Source organism: Erithacus rubecula (genome assembly GCF_903797595.1).
Source record: "Erithacus rubecula genome assembly, chromosome: 4".
NCBI classification, from domain to species: domain Eukaryota; kingdom Metazoa; phylum Chordata; class Aves; order Passeriformes; family Muscicapidae; genus Erithacus; species Erithacus rubecula.
The window spans coordinates 35,624,374-35,640,768 of NC_136686.1; the positions used below are offsets into that span (position 1 = coordinate 35,624,374).

The 16,395-nt window shown below is 39.3% G+C and overlaps 1 protein-coding gene across 5 annotated transcripts in view; it reads left to right on the plus strand.

Annotated features, from left to right (window-relative positions):
- The window catches only part of PTPRB (protein tyrosine phosphatase receptor type B), a 59,126-nt gene that overhangs the window by 26,148 nt on the left and 16,583 nt on the right, over positions 1-16,395 (plus strand). For 4 of the 5 annotated variants that reach the window (XM_079303277.1, XM_079303278.1, XM_079303279.1 and 1 more), the window contains 12 exons: positions 40-309; positions 2,130-2,390; positions 4,528-4,794; positions 6,090-6,353; positions 7,350-7,613; positions 8,566-8,829; positions 9,534-9,797; positions 10,646-10,915; positions 11,525-11,788; positions 12,619-12,882; positions 13,251-13,532; positions 14,651-14,929. In XM_079303277.1, the coding sequence (XP_079159403.1) occupies positions 40-309; positions 2,130-2,390; positions 4,528-4,794; positions 6,090-6,353; positions 7,350-7,613; positions 8,566-8,829; positions 9,534-9,797; positions 10,646-10,915; positions 11,525-11,788; positions 12,619-12,882; positions 13,251-13,532; positions 14,651-14,929 (3,213 nt within the window). The remainder of the gene's footprint in view (positions 1-39; positions 310-2,129; positions 2,391-4,527; positions 4,795-6,089; positions 6,354-7,349; positions 7,614-8,565; positions 8,830-9,533; positions 9,798-10,645; positions 10,916-11,524; positions 11,789-12,618; positions 12,883-13,250; positions 13,533-14,650; positions 14,930-16,395) is intronic. The other variant, XM_079303280.1, reaches the window with a different exon arrangement.

A 16,395-nucleotide genomic window follows, 5' to 3' on the forward strand; every position in this document is an offset into this window, starting at 1 on the left:
CCCACTTCATAATTGCTTCTCTGCTTTCTCATTCTGCAGTTCCCCAGAAAGTTTTGGAGCTGCAGGCGGGTGCTGGCGGCTGGCCGCAGTCCCTGCGAGTGACCTGGGTGCCCCCTGCAGGAGACTGGGAGAGGTACCACCTGCTGCTGTGGAACCGCTCTGCCCTGGTGCTCAACACCACCCTGCAGAAGGACAGCACCGAGTACCTGGTCCGTGATGCGGGCCTCATCCCCGGGAGGGAGTACGCTGTGGAAGTCATTGTGGAGAGCGGCCGTTTGCAGAGCAAGACGAGCTGCACGGGGAGAACAGGTCAGCATGCTCGTCCAGGCGCTGCGAGAGGGAAAAGTGTTCAGCTCTGTGAACAATGAAAGAGTACTAGGGAATCCACAAATTAATGTCACTATTAATACACTAGAAAGGAGCTCCCTTGTATACTACAGAAGTAATTTTAGCAGTTCTGTGAAAACTTTTGAGATTACTTTTATAGTAAATGTTTTGTTAGTGAAGGCTGTGTGAGCTATATCACTATTCTGCCACAAGTCAGGTGTTGCATTATATGTGAACATTATGAACATTACATGTTCATGTTTCACTGCTATATTTTGTAGCTGATTGCAGGGCACCCTATAAAGGTCTTAAAGAAAGAACTAAAGGCCTTCCTTTATTGTTTGTCAGTATGTTTCCTGTTAGTATTCCTGTGTAAGGAATATTTATCATATAGCTAAGATGTATCTTAGTATGGTTGTCCTATAACATCCCAGTTCTTGTTTTTGTGCTCCATAAAGAAAACAGGTTAGTCTGCTCAAGTCTGTGTTTCCAAAATAAATCCATATACACTACAGGCACATGAGTGGAATTCTTTTACAGTGTGTTAGTTAAAGCCACATAAGATTTACTTCAAGCTTAAAAAATAATTCCTACATAATTGTTAGAATTCCTGCTCAGTGAATACAGAATAAGTGCAATTCAGAGGAAAGGATGACTTGGAGTAGGAATAACAGGCCAGGCTCAAGTCTAACTCTTATCTCACTGAAGAATGTGAGCTAGGACAGAGCCATTCTACTTTATCTTCACCCTTCCTGGGGCCTACCTTTTCTACTATACTCTTACCTCTCATTCCCTGAGGACTTAATTTTGTTGACTTTGCACAACAGGAAAACCAATAGAAGCTACAGAACTGAAGTTTTCTCTGACTTGTAGCAAACTACGTCAGAGGAAGATACATTCTCATCTTCATTACTTTGACATATGTTGAAGTAATTTAAGTTTATGGTGTTACTTTTAATTGACTCAGCTAAGCAATTAGTGGTTGGACCCAATGATTTTACAGGTTCTTTCCAATTTAAGAGATTCTATGATTCTGTGATTAGAACATGGTCCATTAAATAATACCTAGCAGGGGGTGTATCAGGACTGTGCTTGACCCACAGAGAAGTGCATGATGTGTCTGTTATGAAGTATAGGTATTAGACCCTGTCATGACTCAGTTTTCTCTTACATTAACACACAGACTTGGAAAGTATGTTCCAAATGTGACAGGGACAAAATCAGATGAGGGTCTATATTAGGCAAGACTTGCTTGCTGGGTGTTCAGGCACACGCACACATGAACACACAGGAATTCACTGATTGAATTCTCCCTTTTATGCTGCTGTAAGTTTGAAACATCTCCCAGCTTGACTGAAGTATAAACCCAATGCAAAATCAATGTCACTCTGACCGTATCGTTTCCATCCTTGTTTGTTAGAAATATATTAGTGCAGATCTGATTTATTTACAGAAGTCTTATATCCTTGTTCAGCACCCAGAGTTTAAGAGGAAGTTCATTGCCCTGCATTTCCATTTGCACTAAAATATATAATCTGATGTAAGTTTAAACCCAACCATTACAGCCATAGTGCATTGCTGAAGTCTGCTGCTAACGGTCTTGTACTGGAAGAGAGGCACAAATATTAGATTTGTGAGAATGGCTTCCTAGAGAAAAGTAAAGAATCTCCTCTTGATTACAGATACTCTGTTGCTGTCACATTTCTGTCTTACAAAACACATTTCTTATAACAGCTTGAAACAGTGCATGTGTGCTCACTACTCAGTCCTGTTCTTGTTGTGATATCTGTGTGCTTTTCCAGCTCCAGAGCCTGTTCTCCAGCTCCGTGTGAAGCATGCTAATGAATCTTCTCTTAGTGTCATGTGGATGACCCCTGTTGCAGAATGGGACAGCTATGTCGTTTCCCTGGGACACAGTTCTCTCCCTATTGTAAAAAAAATACTTGCAAAAGAAGCTAAGGAATTCACTTTCACTGACTTGATACCTGGAAGGAAATACACAGCTACCATCACTACCATTAGTGGGACTTTAAGCAACTGGACTTCAGTAGAAGGAAGAACAGGTATCATCTTGTCAAACTGTTTTAATCTTTACTTCTGTTAATCATTAATAATCTTTTTTTTTTTTTTCTTTGTAGTAACCTGAATTAATTCAGTGTCTAAATCTCAAGTCTTGATCTTATGTTTGTTTACTCTGTAAAAAAGTTACATGTCTGAGTCTCTCATTTCTGACTGTCAGTTATCTTGCAGTATTTATTTAAGATTTTTGGAAAATAGATGTGTCATTCCTGGCAAAACAGTTTTCTGAATTATTACGTCACATCTAATCAATCTACATTAGCACAGGATTCCATATAAGAAGAACCACTTTTACTGTGTGTTTTCAGGATGGTCACTTCCTTAATACAAACCATTCATCATCTGGGAAAAAGAGAAACATCACCACACAGGAAAATGTTACTTTAGGGGGAACATTCCAAGGTTGACAGACACAAAACATATGTGACCATGAGGATGTGTTTTGAATCTTTTTGCTCTTCTGATTCCAGAATATGTATTTGTTACTGAGGATGATGACTGAGTCACAAGGAAAGTCCCATTCTCACCCCCCTGCAGGCTGCTAATTTGGTGCACATGCAAGTTTTAAACCATACAGATTGCTTTACTCTGCTTAAGCACTGACTTAAGTATTTCCCAGTGCAAGGAAAGTTTTAAAATGTAGCTCTGACCTTGCACAGCACAAGGAAAAGGTAGCTGATTGTGTCTGAATCTAAGCATGCCTAGGGTTGATGGTGGTCCTTACTTAAATTTTATAACTCCTTCCAAGGCCTGAGAAGTTTAGCTTGTACTTTCATTTTTTCTGTTATGTTATTAGATAGCTGGAATTTCACTTCCATGTAACTTATACCCCTTTAGGGGACCTATTCAGGCATAAAGGTCCCACTTCACCAGTATGAGTCAATGCTTGAAAACACATCAGGCACTGATTGTGTGTCAATACTACTTTCAAAGTGAGTTATAAAGAACAAACGTAATTTAGCTTGAACATGGGTTTTAATAAGTGTTTCAAACCTCTGAATCTTCCTTGCAGCAGGACAGCTTACTGTAAATATGACAGAAGTGGGTCTTACTTTCATCCCAGACCTGTCAGCTTCCTTGAGACCTGCAGTATCACTGGAAGAGGATGTAGCACAGAAATGTGGCACTTTAATGCCTTGTTGGAGCTAACTATGTTATGAGAGCATTATAAAATAGGAAGGATTTTTTATTGAGTTTTTTGTCAACTTTGCATTTTCTTCAGCTATATGCCTCACTTTATAGCTTTTGTTAATGATTACTATACCAGTACTATGTGTGCAAAAAGGTTGATATAAAACAAGAGCAGAAGAGCATTCACATTTTGTAAAGTTAGAGTCTTCTTTATTTCAGTTGTGCTTGGTCATGTAAACAAAAATCTTTAGAAGTAAATGTATTTCCTTGCTTTGACCAAATATTGTCAAACCAAATTTAAAAATGAGGATTTGAGGTAAAATTTGTACTACATACTACATTCCTTTGTTATTTCTTTATCCTTTTCGGTCTGGCTAAATTCATGAGTTTATGCTTAGAACTTATGTTTGTTTAACAATTCGTCTTTTGATGCTATGAAACTTGTTATCCCACAGATCTTCTGACATAAAAAGTTAAACCATAACCATCCATCTCAGTTATCCTCAAACTTAAAGGGTCTGACACAGTATAGATGACTGTGCCTGAGGTACTCTTCAAACAAGTTGGTCATTTATTAGAAATTAAAGATTGGGAATAGGGGAGGAAAGGGAAAAGGAAAGACACAGACTATATTTGAAGTAGTTATCAGAAAACCCTGAGTGATTTTCTAAATTGATGGCTTTTATTTAATGGTATTTTAAAAATGCCATCTCTTTCAGTTTCCTGATCTTGAATTATTTTCATCTGACTGAGAAAAGTTGTGATAAAGGCTGAAAGGTCTTTCTGTGCCTTAGTTAGTTTCCCATAGACCACATCCCAGACAGGAAGCAGTCCCCAGTTAAAGTATTTTTAGTCCTGTTGAGTCTGGCTACAAATTGGAATGTTCTTTTGATGCACTTCCTCAGTGTGACTAAACTTGTGTTCTTTGGGGGATTCTGTTTTGTTTTATTTTGTTTCTCCTCAGTAACAGTATGACAATTTCCTTTTCAGTGCCAGCCCAAGTGACAGGTCTGACTGTGGCAAGTCAAGGATCAACCAACAGCTTGTTCACTAACTGGACAAGAGCACAGGGAGATGTAGACTCATACCAAGTGCTACTGATTTATGAGAATGTTGTCATTAAAAATGAAACTGTTCCCAGTGAAACCAACAGATATCACTTCTATCCCCTGAAACCTGGAGGACTCTATTCAGTTGTTGTCACCACTATCAGTGGAGGGATATCTTCAAGGCAAACGATTGCAGAGGAAAGGACAGGTAAAAAGTAAAACACTCCAGCATGCTTAGTTCTTAAAAGCTGAATTTATCTAAGAGAATGATTAAGAATCTCTTAATCTAGGTGATCAAGCCACTGCAGTGAGAATTCAGAAAAACGGGAGTTTCATCCATGTAGCTCCATATGTGCACACTGTCTAGTTTTGTGTAAATATAGCTTTAGAGAGCTAAATGGTCTTAATTGCACTGGGAAATCTACAGCAGGATTGCTCTGTAATGAAGACAAAAATGTGCCCTGGGAGCAATGAACAGCTGTGCTGGGCAAATCACTCCTCGGAAGGGACTTTCTTGTTCCACTGCCTATGCGGTGATGTAGAATGATTTCTCCTTATTATGTATGCCAGAAACCCACCTAAAAATGTTTTGGATGAGTTTGTGTCTCAGTTTCTCACAACCCACTCTTTTTCTTTAATCAAGCACCAAAGAACGTCCACCAAAGCTAATTAGTTATTATGAGGTCCTTCTGTACTTCAGAGAATGAGATTTACTGTTGCATCAAATTACATAATGAAATGTAATACCAGTTCTGTGGATATTTAGAGGAAAAATTTGGCAATGTAATGCTATTTCAGCCATTATGTGAATTTGGCAAAGGCCAGGCATTCTGCAGTATTCTGCAATGTTCTCCTTGAAAACAACTATTTTCAGGTGAAAAGGCAAAAAAAATCTGAAAAAAATGAAGAATAATATTTAAAGGCTTACAGTAGATAAGTATATTTTGTAAAATTGGCGGGGGGAAGATTGACTCTGACAACTCCTCTGCTGAGATAATAACTTCAATGCAGAAGGGTCCAATAAAAATTTGGAAGTTCATTATGTCTAAGTTCTGCCCCTGTAATAACTGAGAGTTTTGTACCTGAGTGATGATAGTTCTGGGAATGTGGGGCCTTTGAGCTCACCTTGCTGGCTTGAAAAAGGGTGGCATTCGTGTTTTGTCCACTAGGCGTCAGAGAACCCACTGGAAATGAAACATTCTGCTGTGGGCCTCAGCATCTTAGCAGCCTCACCAGTTATTGCTATTACTGAGGAATGGCAATTTGAGAGAATAACTCATCTTCTGAGATTTTAGAAGTGCTGGGATCAGACCACCAATGACAGTTTTCTTCACTGTGTTTAAAAAAGCAGATGAATGTTGCCGAGAGGCAGTCAGTGCAGAACTTCTCAGGAGTCCCAGACTGCTTATTTTCCAGGGGATGGCATGCCAGGGATTCTCACGACAATAAGAATTGGGTAGCTAATGTGGGGGTTTTTTTTGTTTCTTCCTCTTTTTTGCACAGTTCCTTCCAGCGTGACTGGAGTAACAGTAAATAACTCTGGTCGGAGTGACTACCTCAGTGTTTCTTGGCTGCCAGCTTCTGGAGATGTAGACAGTTACTTGGTAACACTCTCTCATGATGACACGATTGTTCAGACTCTCACCATTTCCAAATCATTCAGTGAATGCTCCTTCAGCAGCCTTACTCCTGGGACACTTTACGATGTGGTGATAACCACAAAGAGTGGAAAGTATGAAAACTATTCCCTCAGCCAGGAACGAACAGGTAAAGAGAGGCTCTGGGCAAGTACAGTCACTGTAACCATTGTTATGTTTGTAATGACTAATATATAACCATTAACAATGATTTATCAATATCTGACCAAACTGGAGTGGATGAGTAGGGGTTGGACCTCTAACCATAAAATTCCAACTTTATAGACTTAATTTTATTCTTATGCCCCTGTTGCTGCATTATTTCATGTAAAAGTACTTTAGCATGAATAAAAGTCATGTCAGTCCTTACGAGTGAACAGAAATCATGTATCAGTTTTTGCTGCAATGCATTGTCCTGTCCTTAGTGCCTCTACTTGGCCCTTCAATTATACCCTGCAAAGCATCTCCTCAGAAAGCTACTCAGGCAGTGAATGAACAGAATAGAATAGGCTAATTAGCAAAATATTAGTGAGGTGTCACAATAATGAGTAACACTCATGTCAGTTGGTTTTGGTAATGTGACACAGGTGTCTATGGCTTTGATCATGCAATTTTCAAGGATACTATGAGAGGAATAGAGTCATCTCAGAAAAGGATGGCAATAATGATGGAGAACCTTCTAAAACTTTCTCAAAAGTTGAAAAACTGAGACTTTACACTTTGTAAACCAGTAGAATGAAAGAAAGATTGTAAGGGTGTTAAAATAACACAGAGTATCAAGGTAGTGCAATTTTAGTCTTCTCATGATCTCAGTGAAAATCCAAGGAACAACCTCGAAAGGACAAGAACCAGCTTTTGGATCAGTATTTGTCTGTGGAACTCGCTGCTCTTACAAAAATGCAGCAAGTTCCATTAGACCAAAAATTAGAAAGGCAAACCATTGCATTGTCATAAGATGTAAAGCAGCCTGGAAACTATTTTATTGTTTAAATCCACATTGTTGTCTTTTTGCAACTTCCTCACAAAACTCTGGTAGCTACCACAAATATGATTCTCTACCACAACTCTGGTTACTTCAGGAAGTTATTGCTCTCTGAATCTTTAACTGCATTTTTTTTTCCTTCAGTCCCTTCAAGTGTCCAGGGACTTACTGTCAGCAATTCAGCCAGAAGTGACTACTTGAAAGTGTCCTGGTTACATGCATCTGGATATTTTGATAATTACGAAGTGATCATCAGGAACAACAATGATTTCATCCAAACAAAAAGTGTCCCAAAGGATGAAAATGAATGTGTGTTCACCAGTCTGGTCCCAGGGAGGCAGTACAGTGTCACGGTCAGCACAAGGAGTGGGAAATATGAAACTAGTGAAAGAGTCTATGGCAGAACAAGTAAGTAAGCAAGCACCCTGGAAACATTCTGAGACACCCCAGGGTATCTTTTTTTCAATTTACCATACCCAGGAACAAAAATCTCATATGATTTTAACATATTTAATTTTTTAACATAGAATGTTGACTATGAGTCTTTGAATGTGTATTATCTAAATACAGAAAGCAGTATTTAGTTTATGACAAATGTTTAAGTTACAAACAAACAAGAAGTGAAAGAAGAGACCCATGGTGTTAAATTGAAAAGCAAATCTTGAAACATTGAAAGCCAAAACGCAGTTGTACAGTTTTCCACATGAGCTGAATATTTATAATTAAATTATGCCAGAATGTACTGAACAGTGTTTTTCTGATTGTGGAAATCTGTAGGAAAGAAGATAGACTAGACCTCACTCTATTCAAATTACCCCAAGCACTGGAATTGGAGAGCATGGGGCAAGAGTGATAGGGTGGCTAGTTGGGAGCAGCAGGGATCTGAGTGAACCATATGTGAGTTAAGGAGCCATGCTGAGAACATGCTCAGTTTATTAACAAAGATGTAACATAGGGCAAAAATAACTCACCTGTGTCTGGCACAAGTTGGAAACTGCATTGTGGTGCTGCATCACACAGATGGATTGCCTTGGCTTGGCACTAGCTCAGGCCTCCTTTCTCTGTATTTGTTGTACACGCAGATCTTACTCAGTTTTTGTTGGCTAGCTAAACTCCCTGCAGGCTTCATTATTATTTATTTATATTTTTATACTGATAGACTGTGGACTTCTGTTTTGAAATGGGACCTTCCAGTGCTAGGTGGGGTGCAAACTACCCAAATAAGTGCTATCTACTGCTTTTTCTAGGAAACTGAATGAAAAATTGTATCTCACAAGCATGCCTTCAGAGCTGCTAGCTTTTTGCTGTGATCTGTTAGTAAGTACTGAGAAGTTTCCCATCTTTTTTCTCACCTCTTCAGTGCCAGAGTCAGTGAAGGAATTGACTCTTGGTAACAGGAGCACAGAAGATCTGCAGGTAACTTGGTCAAAGGCTGAGGGGGATGTTGATAAGTATGAGATTCAGCTGCTCTTCAATGATATGAAGATCTTCCCACCCATTTTCCTTGGGAACACCATTGAGCAGTATTGGTTCACAGCTCTGACTCCAGGACGTCTCTACAAAATTCTTGTTTTGACCATCAGCGGAGATGCACAGCGTGCTACTTTCATAGAAGGCCTGACAAGTAAGAAGCAATGTGGTATTTAAAATGTGTTTAGGCTTCTCTAGAATGAAGCACTAAAAATCAAGGGTGAGCTGTGATTATATTCAAGCTCCTGTAACACTGGCTCAGAGACAGAAGATCTCATTGAAAATCACACTAGTACTTCAGCCAACTTGTGACCTGTGCTAAATAAAAAGCATCTAATTTACTAGTATTTGATTGCTGGAAGACAAACTGATTTTTTGCATGGGAATTGTACTGAGATGTCAGCATTTAGGTTTCTGTTATTCCCATGCCTGCCAGTTATTTGTTTTGTGTCTCTAGTTAAATATACTAAAAATATATACGTAAAAAAATACATACTTAAAAATATTCTTAACTATTTTACACCTCTATTTGCCTACCTGAAGTGAATGATTCAGATAATAACAGCAAAATGGCTGACTGAGGGTACCTGAAGAGCTTTCATTTTCTGAGGTGTTTTTAATGCATCACTGGGACAAGAGGGAGGTTACACACAGAATTGCTTTTCTAAAATGGTATAATCCCACATAAATGTTTACAATTTTACTTGTGTTTACCCATGAATGCCGTTACTTTTACCTGTAAATTATCTTTCTCCTTTGAATCATTTTTGTGTGGCCAAAAAATAGGTAGAAGTTAGGAAACTTGAGTCAAACAGGAAATTTGTAAGCACCTGCCTTTTTTTCCCTGTTTTTTTCCAGTTCCAAGCAAGGTCCGAAACATCCATGTGTCACCTAATGGCATGACAAACAGCCTGAAAGTGAGCTGGACCCCTGGAGGTGGAGATGTTGATTCCTACACAGTGACTATATTTCAACAAAACCATCAGCTTGATTCCCAGAGTGTCTCCAAACACATCTCTGAGCACACGTTTCACAAGTTGGAACCTGGGGAGCAGTATCGGGTGGTGGTGCAATCTAACAGTGGCACCTTGCACAACAGCTTAGCAGCTTTTGGGAGAACAAGTATGTTTCTCTTGAGACAATGAGAAAGTTGCATTATATCTTCCCAGAGACTGACCCCTGTTTAAAAATGTTTATTAATGTACCATAGGGCATGGGGACATTCAGAATCATGGGAAGTTTTTGTCTTAAAGCATGAGTCATGATGTAGGCTGGATCTGTAAATAGCAGTGAGATGTGTCATTTCAGTAGTTTTACCAGGGTGACTGTACATGGAATTCTATTCCAGCCCAGTGTCTTCTTTCATAGGATGAATGCAGTTCCATCCCTCTTGTTTCCTATGCCTGTACTCATCTGACACACATCCACTCCACGTAGTCAAGTATGGTGCTCTAGCAGAGCCTATTGCATGATCAAGGCTTGTTAGACAACATATTGCCCCAGTATCCAGTGTGTCAGAGCACAGGAAACAATGTAATACCTTGTTTTTAGTCTATCCTCTCTCTTTAGTACCTGCATTTTATTATCTATGGCCTTGACTTTTGTGCAGCAGATACTGGCTAACATTTTTTATTCTGGGTTACTATTTTGCACCAATTTGCCACTCTTTTATTTTTCATATTCCTTTCTTAGCTGTTTCAGTCAGTTCATTTCACTCTCCTCCATCTTTTCATTATAGTCTTTATATATCTCTTGTTTCTCTATTCCCAGTTCAGATATCTGTGATGCCCTGTTTGCATTTATGACTAGGAATTATTTGTTTGCATGAGCATATGCACAGACATTTCTTTTCTCACAAGTGGACCTGAAAAAATATGAAGTTATGTTCTGTTAATTACTTTATTCAGATTTGTGTATTGAATAGTCTGTATTTCACCTGGTAATATCCTGCCTTTAATTGTTGCTTCCAGTTCCAGCCTCTGTTCAGGAATTATTAGCCCATCATGCTTACAGCAGTCATTCCTTGTTAGTAACCTGGCAGAAAGCTCCTGGTGTAGCTGAAAGATATGACATTCTGCTCTTGAACGAACAAGGAGTCCTCCTGAGTAACAAATCAGAGCCAGCTACAGCCAAACAACACAAATTTGAAGATTTACTAGCTGGCAAGAAGTATAACATACAAGTTTTGACAGTCAGTGGTGGACTCTTCAGTAAGCGGGCAGAAACTGCTGGCCGAACAGGTAATTAGAACATCTCAGTTTACTTATGCTTCCCTCAGATATCATTAAATACAGGAACCATCTGTATATCTTGATTCTGTTAAGATTCTAATAAGGTACAGACTCTTAATGCATCATTTTTCCTGATACATGCTTTGTATGTGAATCTGAACTTTATTATTGTAATAATGTGACCATGGTTCATAATAAGGATATTAAACCAAAATGCTGAATGCTTCCCTCTTTTATGGCAATAGCTGAATGCTTTATGTCATCAAGTTTTTAATTCATAAACTCAAGGTTCTTAGTGTAGGATTTGATGTGAATACAGACTTCTAAACTCAAGGCCAAGTCTCGCTTGCAGTCTTTACTCATTTAAAGCTTCTTGTAGAAGCTAATGGACAGTTCTGTTTGAGCACAGTCTAGAGAATCAGGCCTTCTGGGAAATAAAAATATTGTATTGGAGAGACTCGGTGGAATTTCATAAATGCTTTCCTCTTGTTTCTGACAGTTGCTGTTGATATTACTTAGCTACTTGTGGCTTAATTGAAATGTGTTACAGCCCTGAGTTTATTAAAGGTTCAGCTTAGTACGTAGACTGATATTTACTCTTATATTTATCATTTTCAGTTCCAGCTGCTGTTACAAATCTGAAAGTCACAGAGAACACCACTGACCGACTGTCCTTCAGCTGGACCACCTCTCAAGGGGAGCTTGATTCATATGACATCTTCCTATACAATCCAGACAAGTCCCTTCATGACAGGATTTCAGGAGAGCAGCATCTCCAGCAGTGTTCATTCCAGAACCTGCGTCAAGGCAGGATATATCGAATGGTGATTGTTACACACAGTGGAGACCTCACTAATGAGTCGTCTGTCTATGGAAGAACAGGCAAGAACATCTAAGAAAACCATCTATCTCCAGTGTGGTGCTCATGGGGGATACCAGTGAGCTGGTCTGAGACTGATGCTCATACTAGATTAGAGCAACTATTAAAAGTATCAAAATTAGCTCTAATACATAAAAGGCATTAGATATATAAAAAGGTAAATTCTGAATGATGTAGTTACAGCTACAGAACCCCATAACAATTCCCAGGAGCTCACATCAGAAGAAAGACATCCCAGTGTATGCTCATTAAGCAGGAAAATGGCTGTCTCCCATCCTAAAAGCAATATTAACCTGAGTGGAAAAGGCTAAAAGGCAGAGCAAGTAGGATTAATGGGATAGGCTGTCTACTAGTAAAATAAAACTTGTTTCCCATGGGAAACTCTGGTTGCAGCTCTGTGTTTGTTCAGCCACATATGGGAAGCAGAGTTTTCTAAGCAGCTCCAGCAGCTCTGCCATTGTGCTAAAACTTTCTTTATTCCTCTGCAGCACCATATAGGACCATAGTCTGTGGGACTATGTCTGCAAAATGGTGCACTTTCTTCAGCTACCTCAGAAATGGGTGTTTCCAAATACTGACTAAGTAAAAGCTGCTTAACATTTTCAAAACTATCCATTCTTAACAATGCAACCTCTTGTGGTAGCAGTGGCAGTTCAAAATACTAAAAGAAGCTACTGAGATATGTTTTCTGCTTTTCAGCCAGCTGTGGTGGCTGTCTAGTTTATAAAATGACTATCATGACAGGACAGATACAAGGTGTGCTTAACCTTTCTGCTTCTTCTCACCCAAAGGATGTTCTACATAAAGTAATATTCATTCCTCCTTTTTTCAGTACCCGCCCCAGTTGTTGGTCTCAAGGCATCCAACCGAAACATGACGGACAGTCTGTGGTTCACTTGGGGTCCAGCAGCAGGAGATGTTGACTTCTATGAGCTGAATCTTTACAACCCAAATGGGACACAGAAAGAAACTGAACAAAGCAAAGACCTGGAAGAGTGGCGTTTCCAGGGGCTCATTCCTGGCAGAAAGTACACTTTGGTTGTGGTGACTCACAGTGGTGACCTGACCAACACAGCAAATGCAGAAGGAAGAACAGGTATGGGATTTTTTTTAGTCCTGTCTGTTTGAATTCATTACTTCACAACTATGCAATAGATGTATGCTGAGGGAGAATTTATTATAGGAGTCATTGAAGGTATAAAGATGAAAGCTAACCTTAAGTGTATTAAACCAATGGAATGTGAAAGAAAAGCAATCAGCACTGTTTCTCTTTCAAAGGCTCAGGAATATGTTACAACTGTGAAAATCACCATCATCAGCACAGGTGCAGTAACTGTGTAAACAAAATAATGCAAATTACTTTGTGATGCATGAAGAAAATACTGTGTGTTTCATTTTGTCTTGTGTAAAAATTTGTTAAGAATCTCTTCTTCTTCTCTCCTTTTTCCCCCCCTTTGTGCATAGCACCCAGCCCTCCTAACACGGTGTCATTTACTGATGTTGCAAACACTTCTTTATCAATCACTTGGCTGGGTCCTCCAGACTGGACAGACTATGATGATTTTGAGGTGCAGTGGCTTCCAAAGGATGCCCTCACAGTATTCAATCCCTACAGCAGCAGCAAATCTAAAGTCCGCATCATCTATGGCCTGCGCCCAGGAAGACTGTACGAGTTCAGCGTCAGAACTGTCAGTGGTGACAGCTGGAAGACATACAGCCAGTCACAGTCTGCAAGTGTGAGAACAAGTAAGTAAAAATTTCCTAACTCAGCTGAAGAAGATGCAAAACTGTAAAATATTACCAATTCCTTATGCAATCAGTCATTTCCATTAATAAATTCATGAATGACAGTGATGAATTCAGCTAGATTCTAAGCCCTTGCTGTGTGCAAGGTCAGCTATTTAAGACTGATAATGGACATACATTTATAATCTTCCTATCCAGAGTCAAGCTGTTAGGTTGCAGAGCCTGAATCAATCAGTTTCAGGGGTAAAATAAGGCTGAATATCCAAACTTCTCAGATAGTAGTGTATTGAAATAATCATGTTTCTGAATAATAAGACAGGAAGGATGAAATAAACTGTGTTGTACTAGATTTGAAGCTGCAATCAGTATTTCACTGCTCTGCATTTCTGCCTATGTCTGTGAATCTGTTTCATCTCTAGCTGTCTCTAACAAACTCAGTAACTGGCTGATAAGAAAAAGTAACATGAAATTGTAAAAATAACTGAGATGTGGCAAATCCTCATGTCATTTGGGGTGGTATTCAGCTCTAAGTTGACATCCATGTTTTAAGCTATATAGCTCTTTAATACAGCATAATAATTAAAATTTCACCTGTACTTAATCATGTATATGTAGATGCCTGCCATCTGAGGGTGAAATCCTGTTCTTGTTACATGTTATATGCTGTAAATGGTGCTCCCACATTACATGGATGAAGCATATTACTGTGTTATGTTCTAATAATATGGACACATCACATGCTACCTAGGAAACCAAATCAGTCATGAGATGACAGTGTCAGTATTGACTAAGTGATCACATGGAGCCTCCAAATGAAATCCATTTCTTTGTGATGTTGCTCTTCATCTTAAGTCTTCATCAAGTAGGAATTTTTTCCTTGTTCTCACAATTAATTGCTGGAGCTTCACAGTGCTGGTGGGGTGGATGTCGCTAGATCTGATTTCAGATGGCTAAAATGAGTTAGACAGCACACATTTACAGGATAGCTGGGAATTCTGACTCCCAGCCTCCTGCTCTGATCTGATGGTTGATGCAGAATCAAGGAGCTGTAGTGTGAGCAGAGTGTATGACACCTGTCCTCTTTTCCACCAAGCTTCAACTTCTCAACATTTCTCTAGAACCAGACAAGATACAGAGCCTTCACTGTCGGCCCCAAACCTCTACTGCCATCGCGTGTTCCTGGACTCCCCCCGATTCTGACTTCGATGGCTATAGCGTCGAGTGCAAGAAAATGGACACTCGTGAAGTGGAATTTTCTAAAAGGATAGAAAAAGACAAATCTCTGCTTAATATCATGACCCTTGTTCCCCACAAGCGATACCTGGTGTCCATCAAGGTTCATTCTGCAGACATGACGAGTGAAGTGGTTGAAGACAGCACCATCACAATGATTGATCGTAAGTGGAATTCAGAGTTTCCCTGAAGAGGGGCACTGAGCTCCACTAAGCAATTGCTCATGTTGGTTAGACAGTAAAAGGGGTTCTGAACTCCACAACTGCCAATGTGTGGAGTGGTGACCAAAGTAGACTGAACCCATCCTTTGGTCCCTGTTGTGACAGACAGTGCAGGATTTTGACTATATTGCCTCTTCTTAAATTGCTAGACCAAATTATTTGGCTCATTCATGAATATAGCCTGAGAAACATTGTCCTTATCATCATATGCCTTCAGTTGTCTTCATGCAAAGTGCTTGACTTTCTGTATCTGGCTGTTTCCCCTCATAGATAGTAGCTGTCCTCAGCATAAGTATTCGTCAATAAGGGCATTGGATTGTAGTACTACATTCTCTTTTGGCTTCTATAGACTCTTCTGAGGTGCTACCTGACCAAATTACCTGTAGGACTTTTACCTGAGGGAGGATCCAGATTTCTATAGTATGTGCTTTGAAACAGATTTTCAGTTTCTCTACCCATAGGCTAAGTGGAGTGTATCAGTAGCATCTGCTGGTACCTCTGCACTGCTAGACATCACTCCAGTCAACAGCCTGCTGTCACTGACCCTAGAGATCATAAAAATTATGTTTGCTTTGGGAGTTATTGAGCTAAGCCAGAGTTCAGTCTCCAAACCACCTTCTCCTTTGCCCCTCAATTTCTTTTTAATCTCCTTCCTCTATCACAAAGGATACTACAAATCCACATGTAAGACCTATGTATTCATGTTACAAAAAGTGAGACTGAGTTCTATTTGAAAGTTTGCTGATCATGTTTATTCTTATTTGGTTTATGTTCATGTTTGTTTATTGTCACTTACTTGTTTTGAACACTGCTCCTCTCCCAGACCCTGGAGACCCTACCTCAAGAGAACACATAAAATTGCAGCTAGACTTTGTAGATGTAAGAGGTTTAGCTAAAAAGCATGTACATATATGAATTTTTGGTTCTTTTGGCATTCTAGAAGTTTTTGAAATTTAACCACCTGCTCACAGTTTTGGAATGTTTCCCATATGTGCAATATAGTTTCAATGTTACAGATTTTTTAAAAAATCAGCAATGTAGATCCTTAAAATCCTGACCTTTTCTGCACTTTCTTCCATGTGTACTTCACTTTCTAGTTTACCTCTACTGTGTCACTGTTCAAGGTATTGTTTAGTATCATACAAAGAACATTTCCTATGGAAATTTTGCAGTCAGTCTAGAAAATGGTACTCTGTAGTTGAATGCTGTGTCTGGCTGACCCTGGCTATTCCTCTAGAAAAGAAAGCAGAAATTCAGATGCTTAAAATAGGTAACTTCTGTACTGTATTAAGTGGCCTCCAAATACTTGGCTTAAACCTGTGTTGTTTATAGCAGCTGCAATTTCTGTTTTCATAGGCTTGACAGTACATTAATGCATTTCCATGTGGGCTTCTTCAGGAATTTCTACT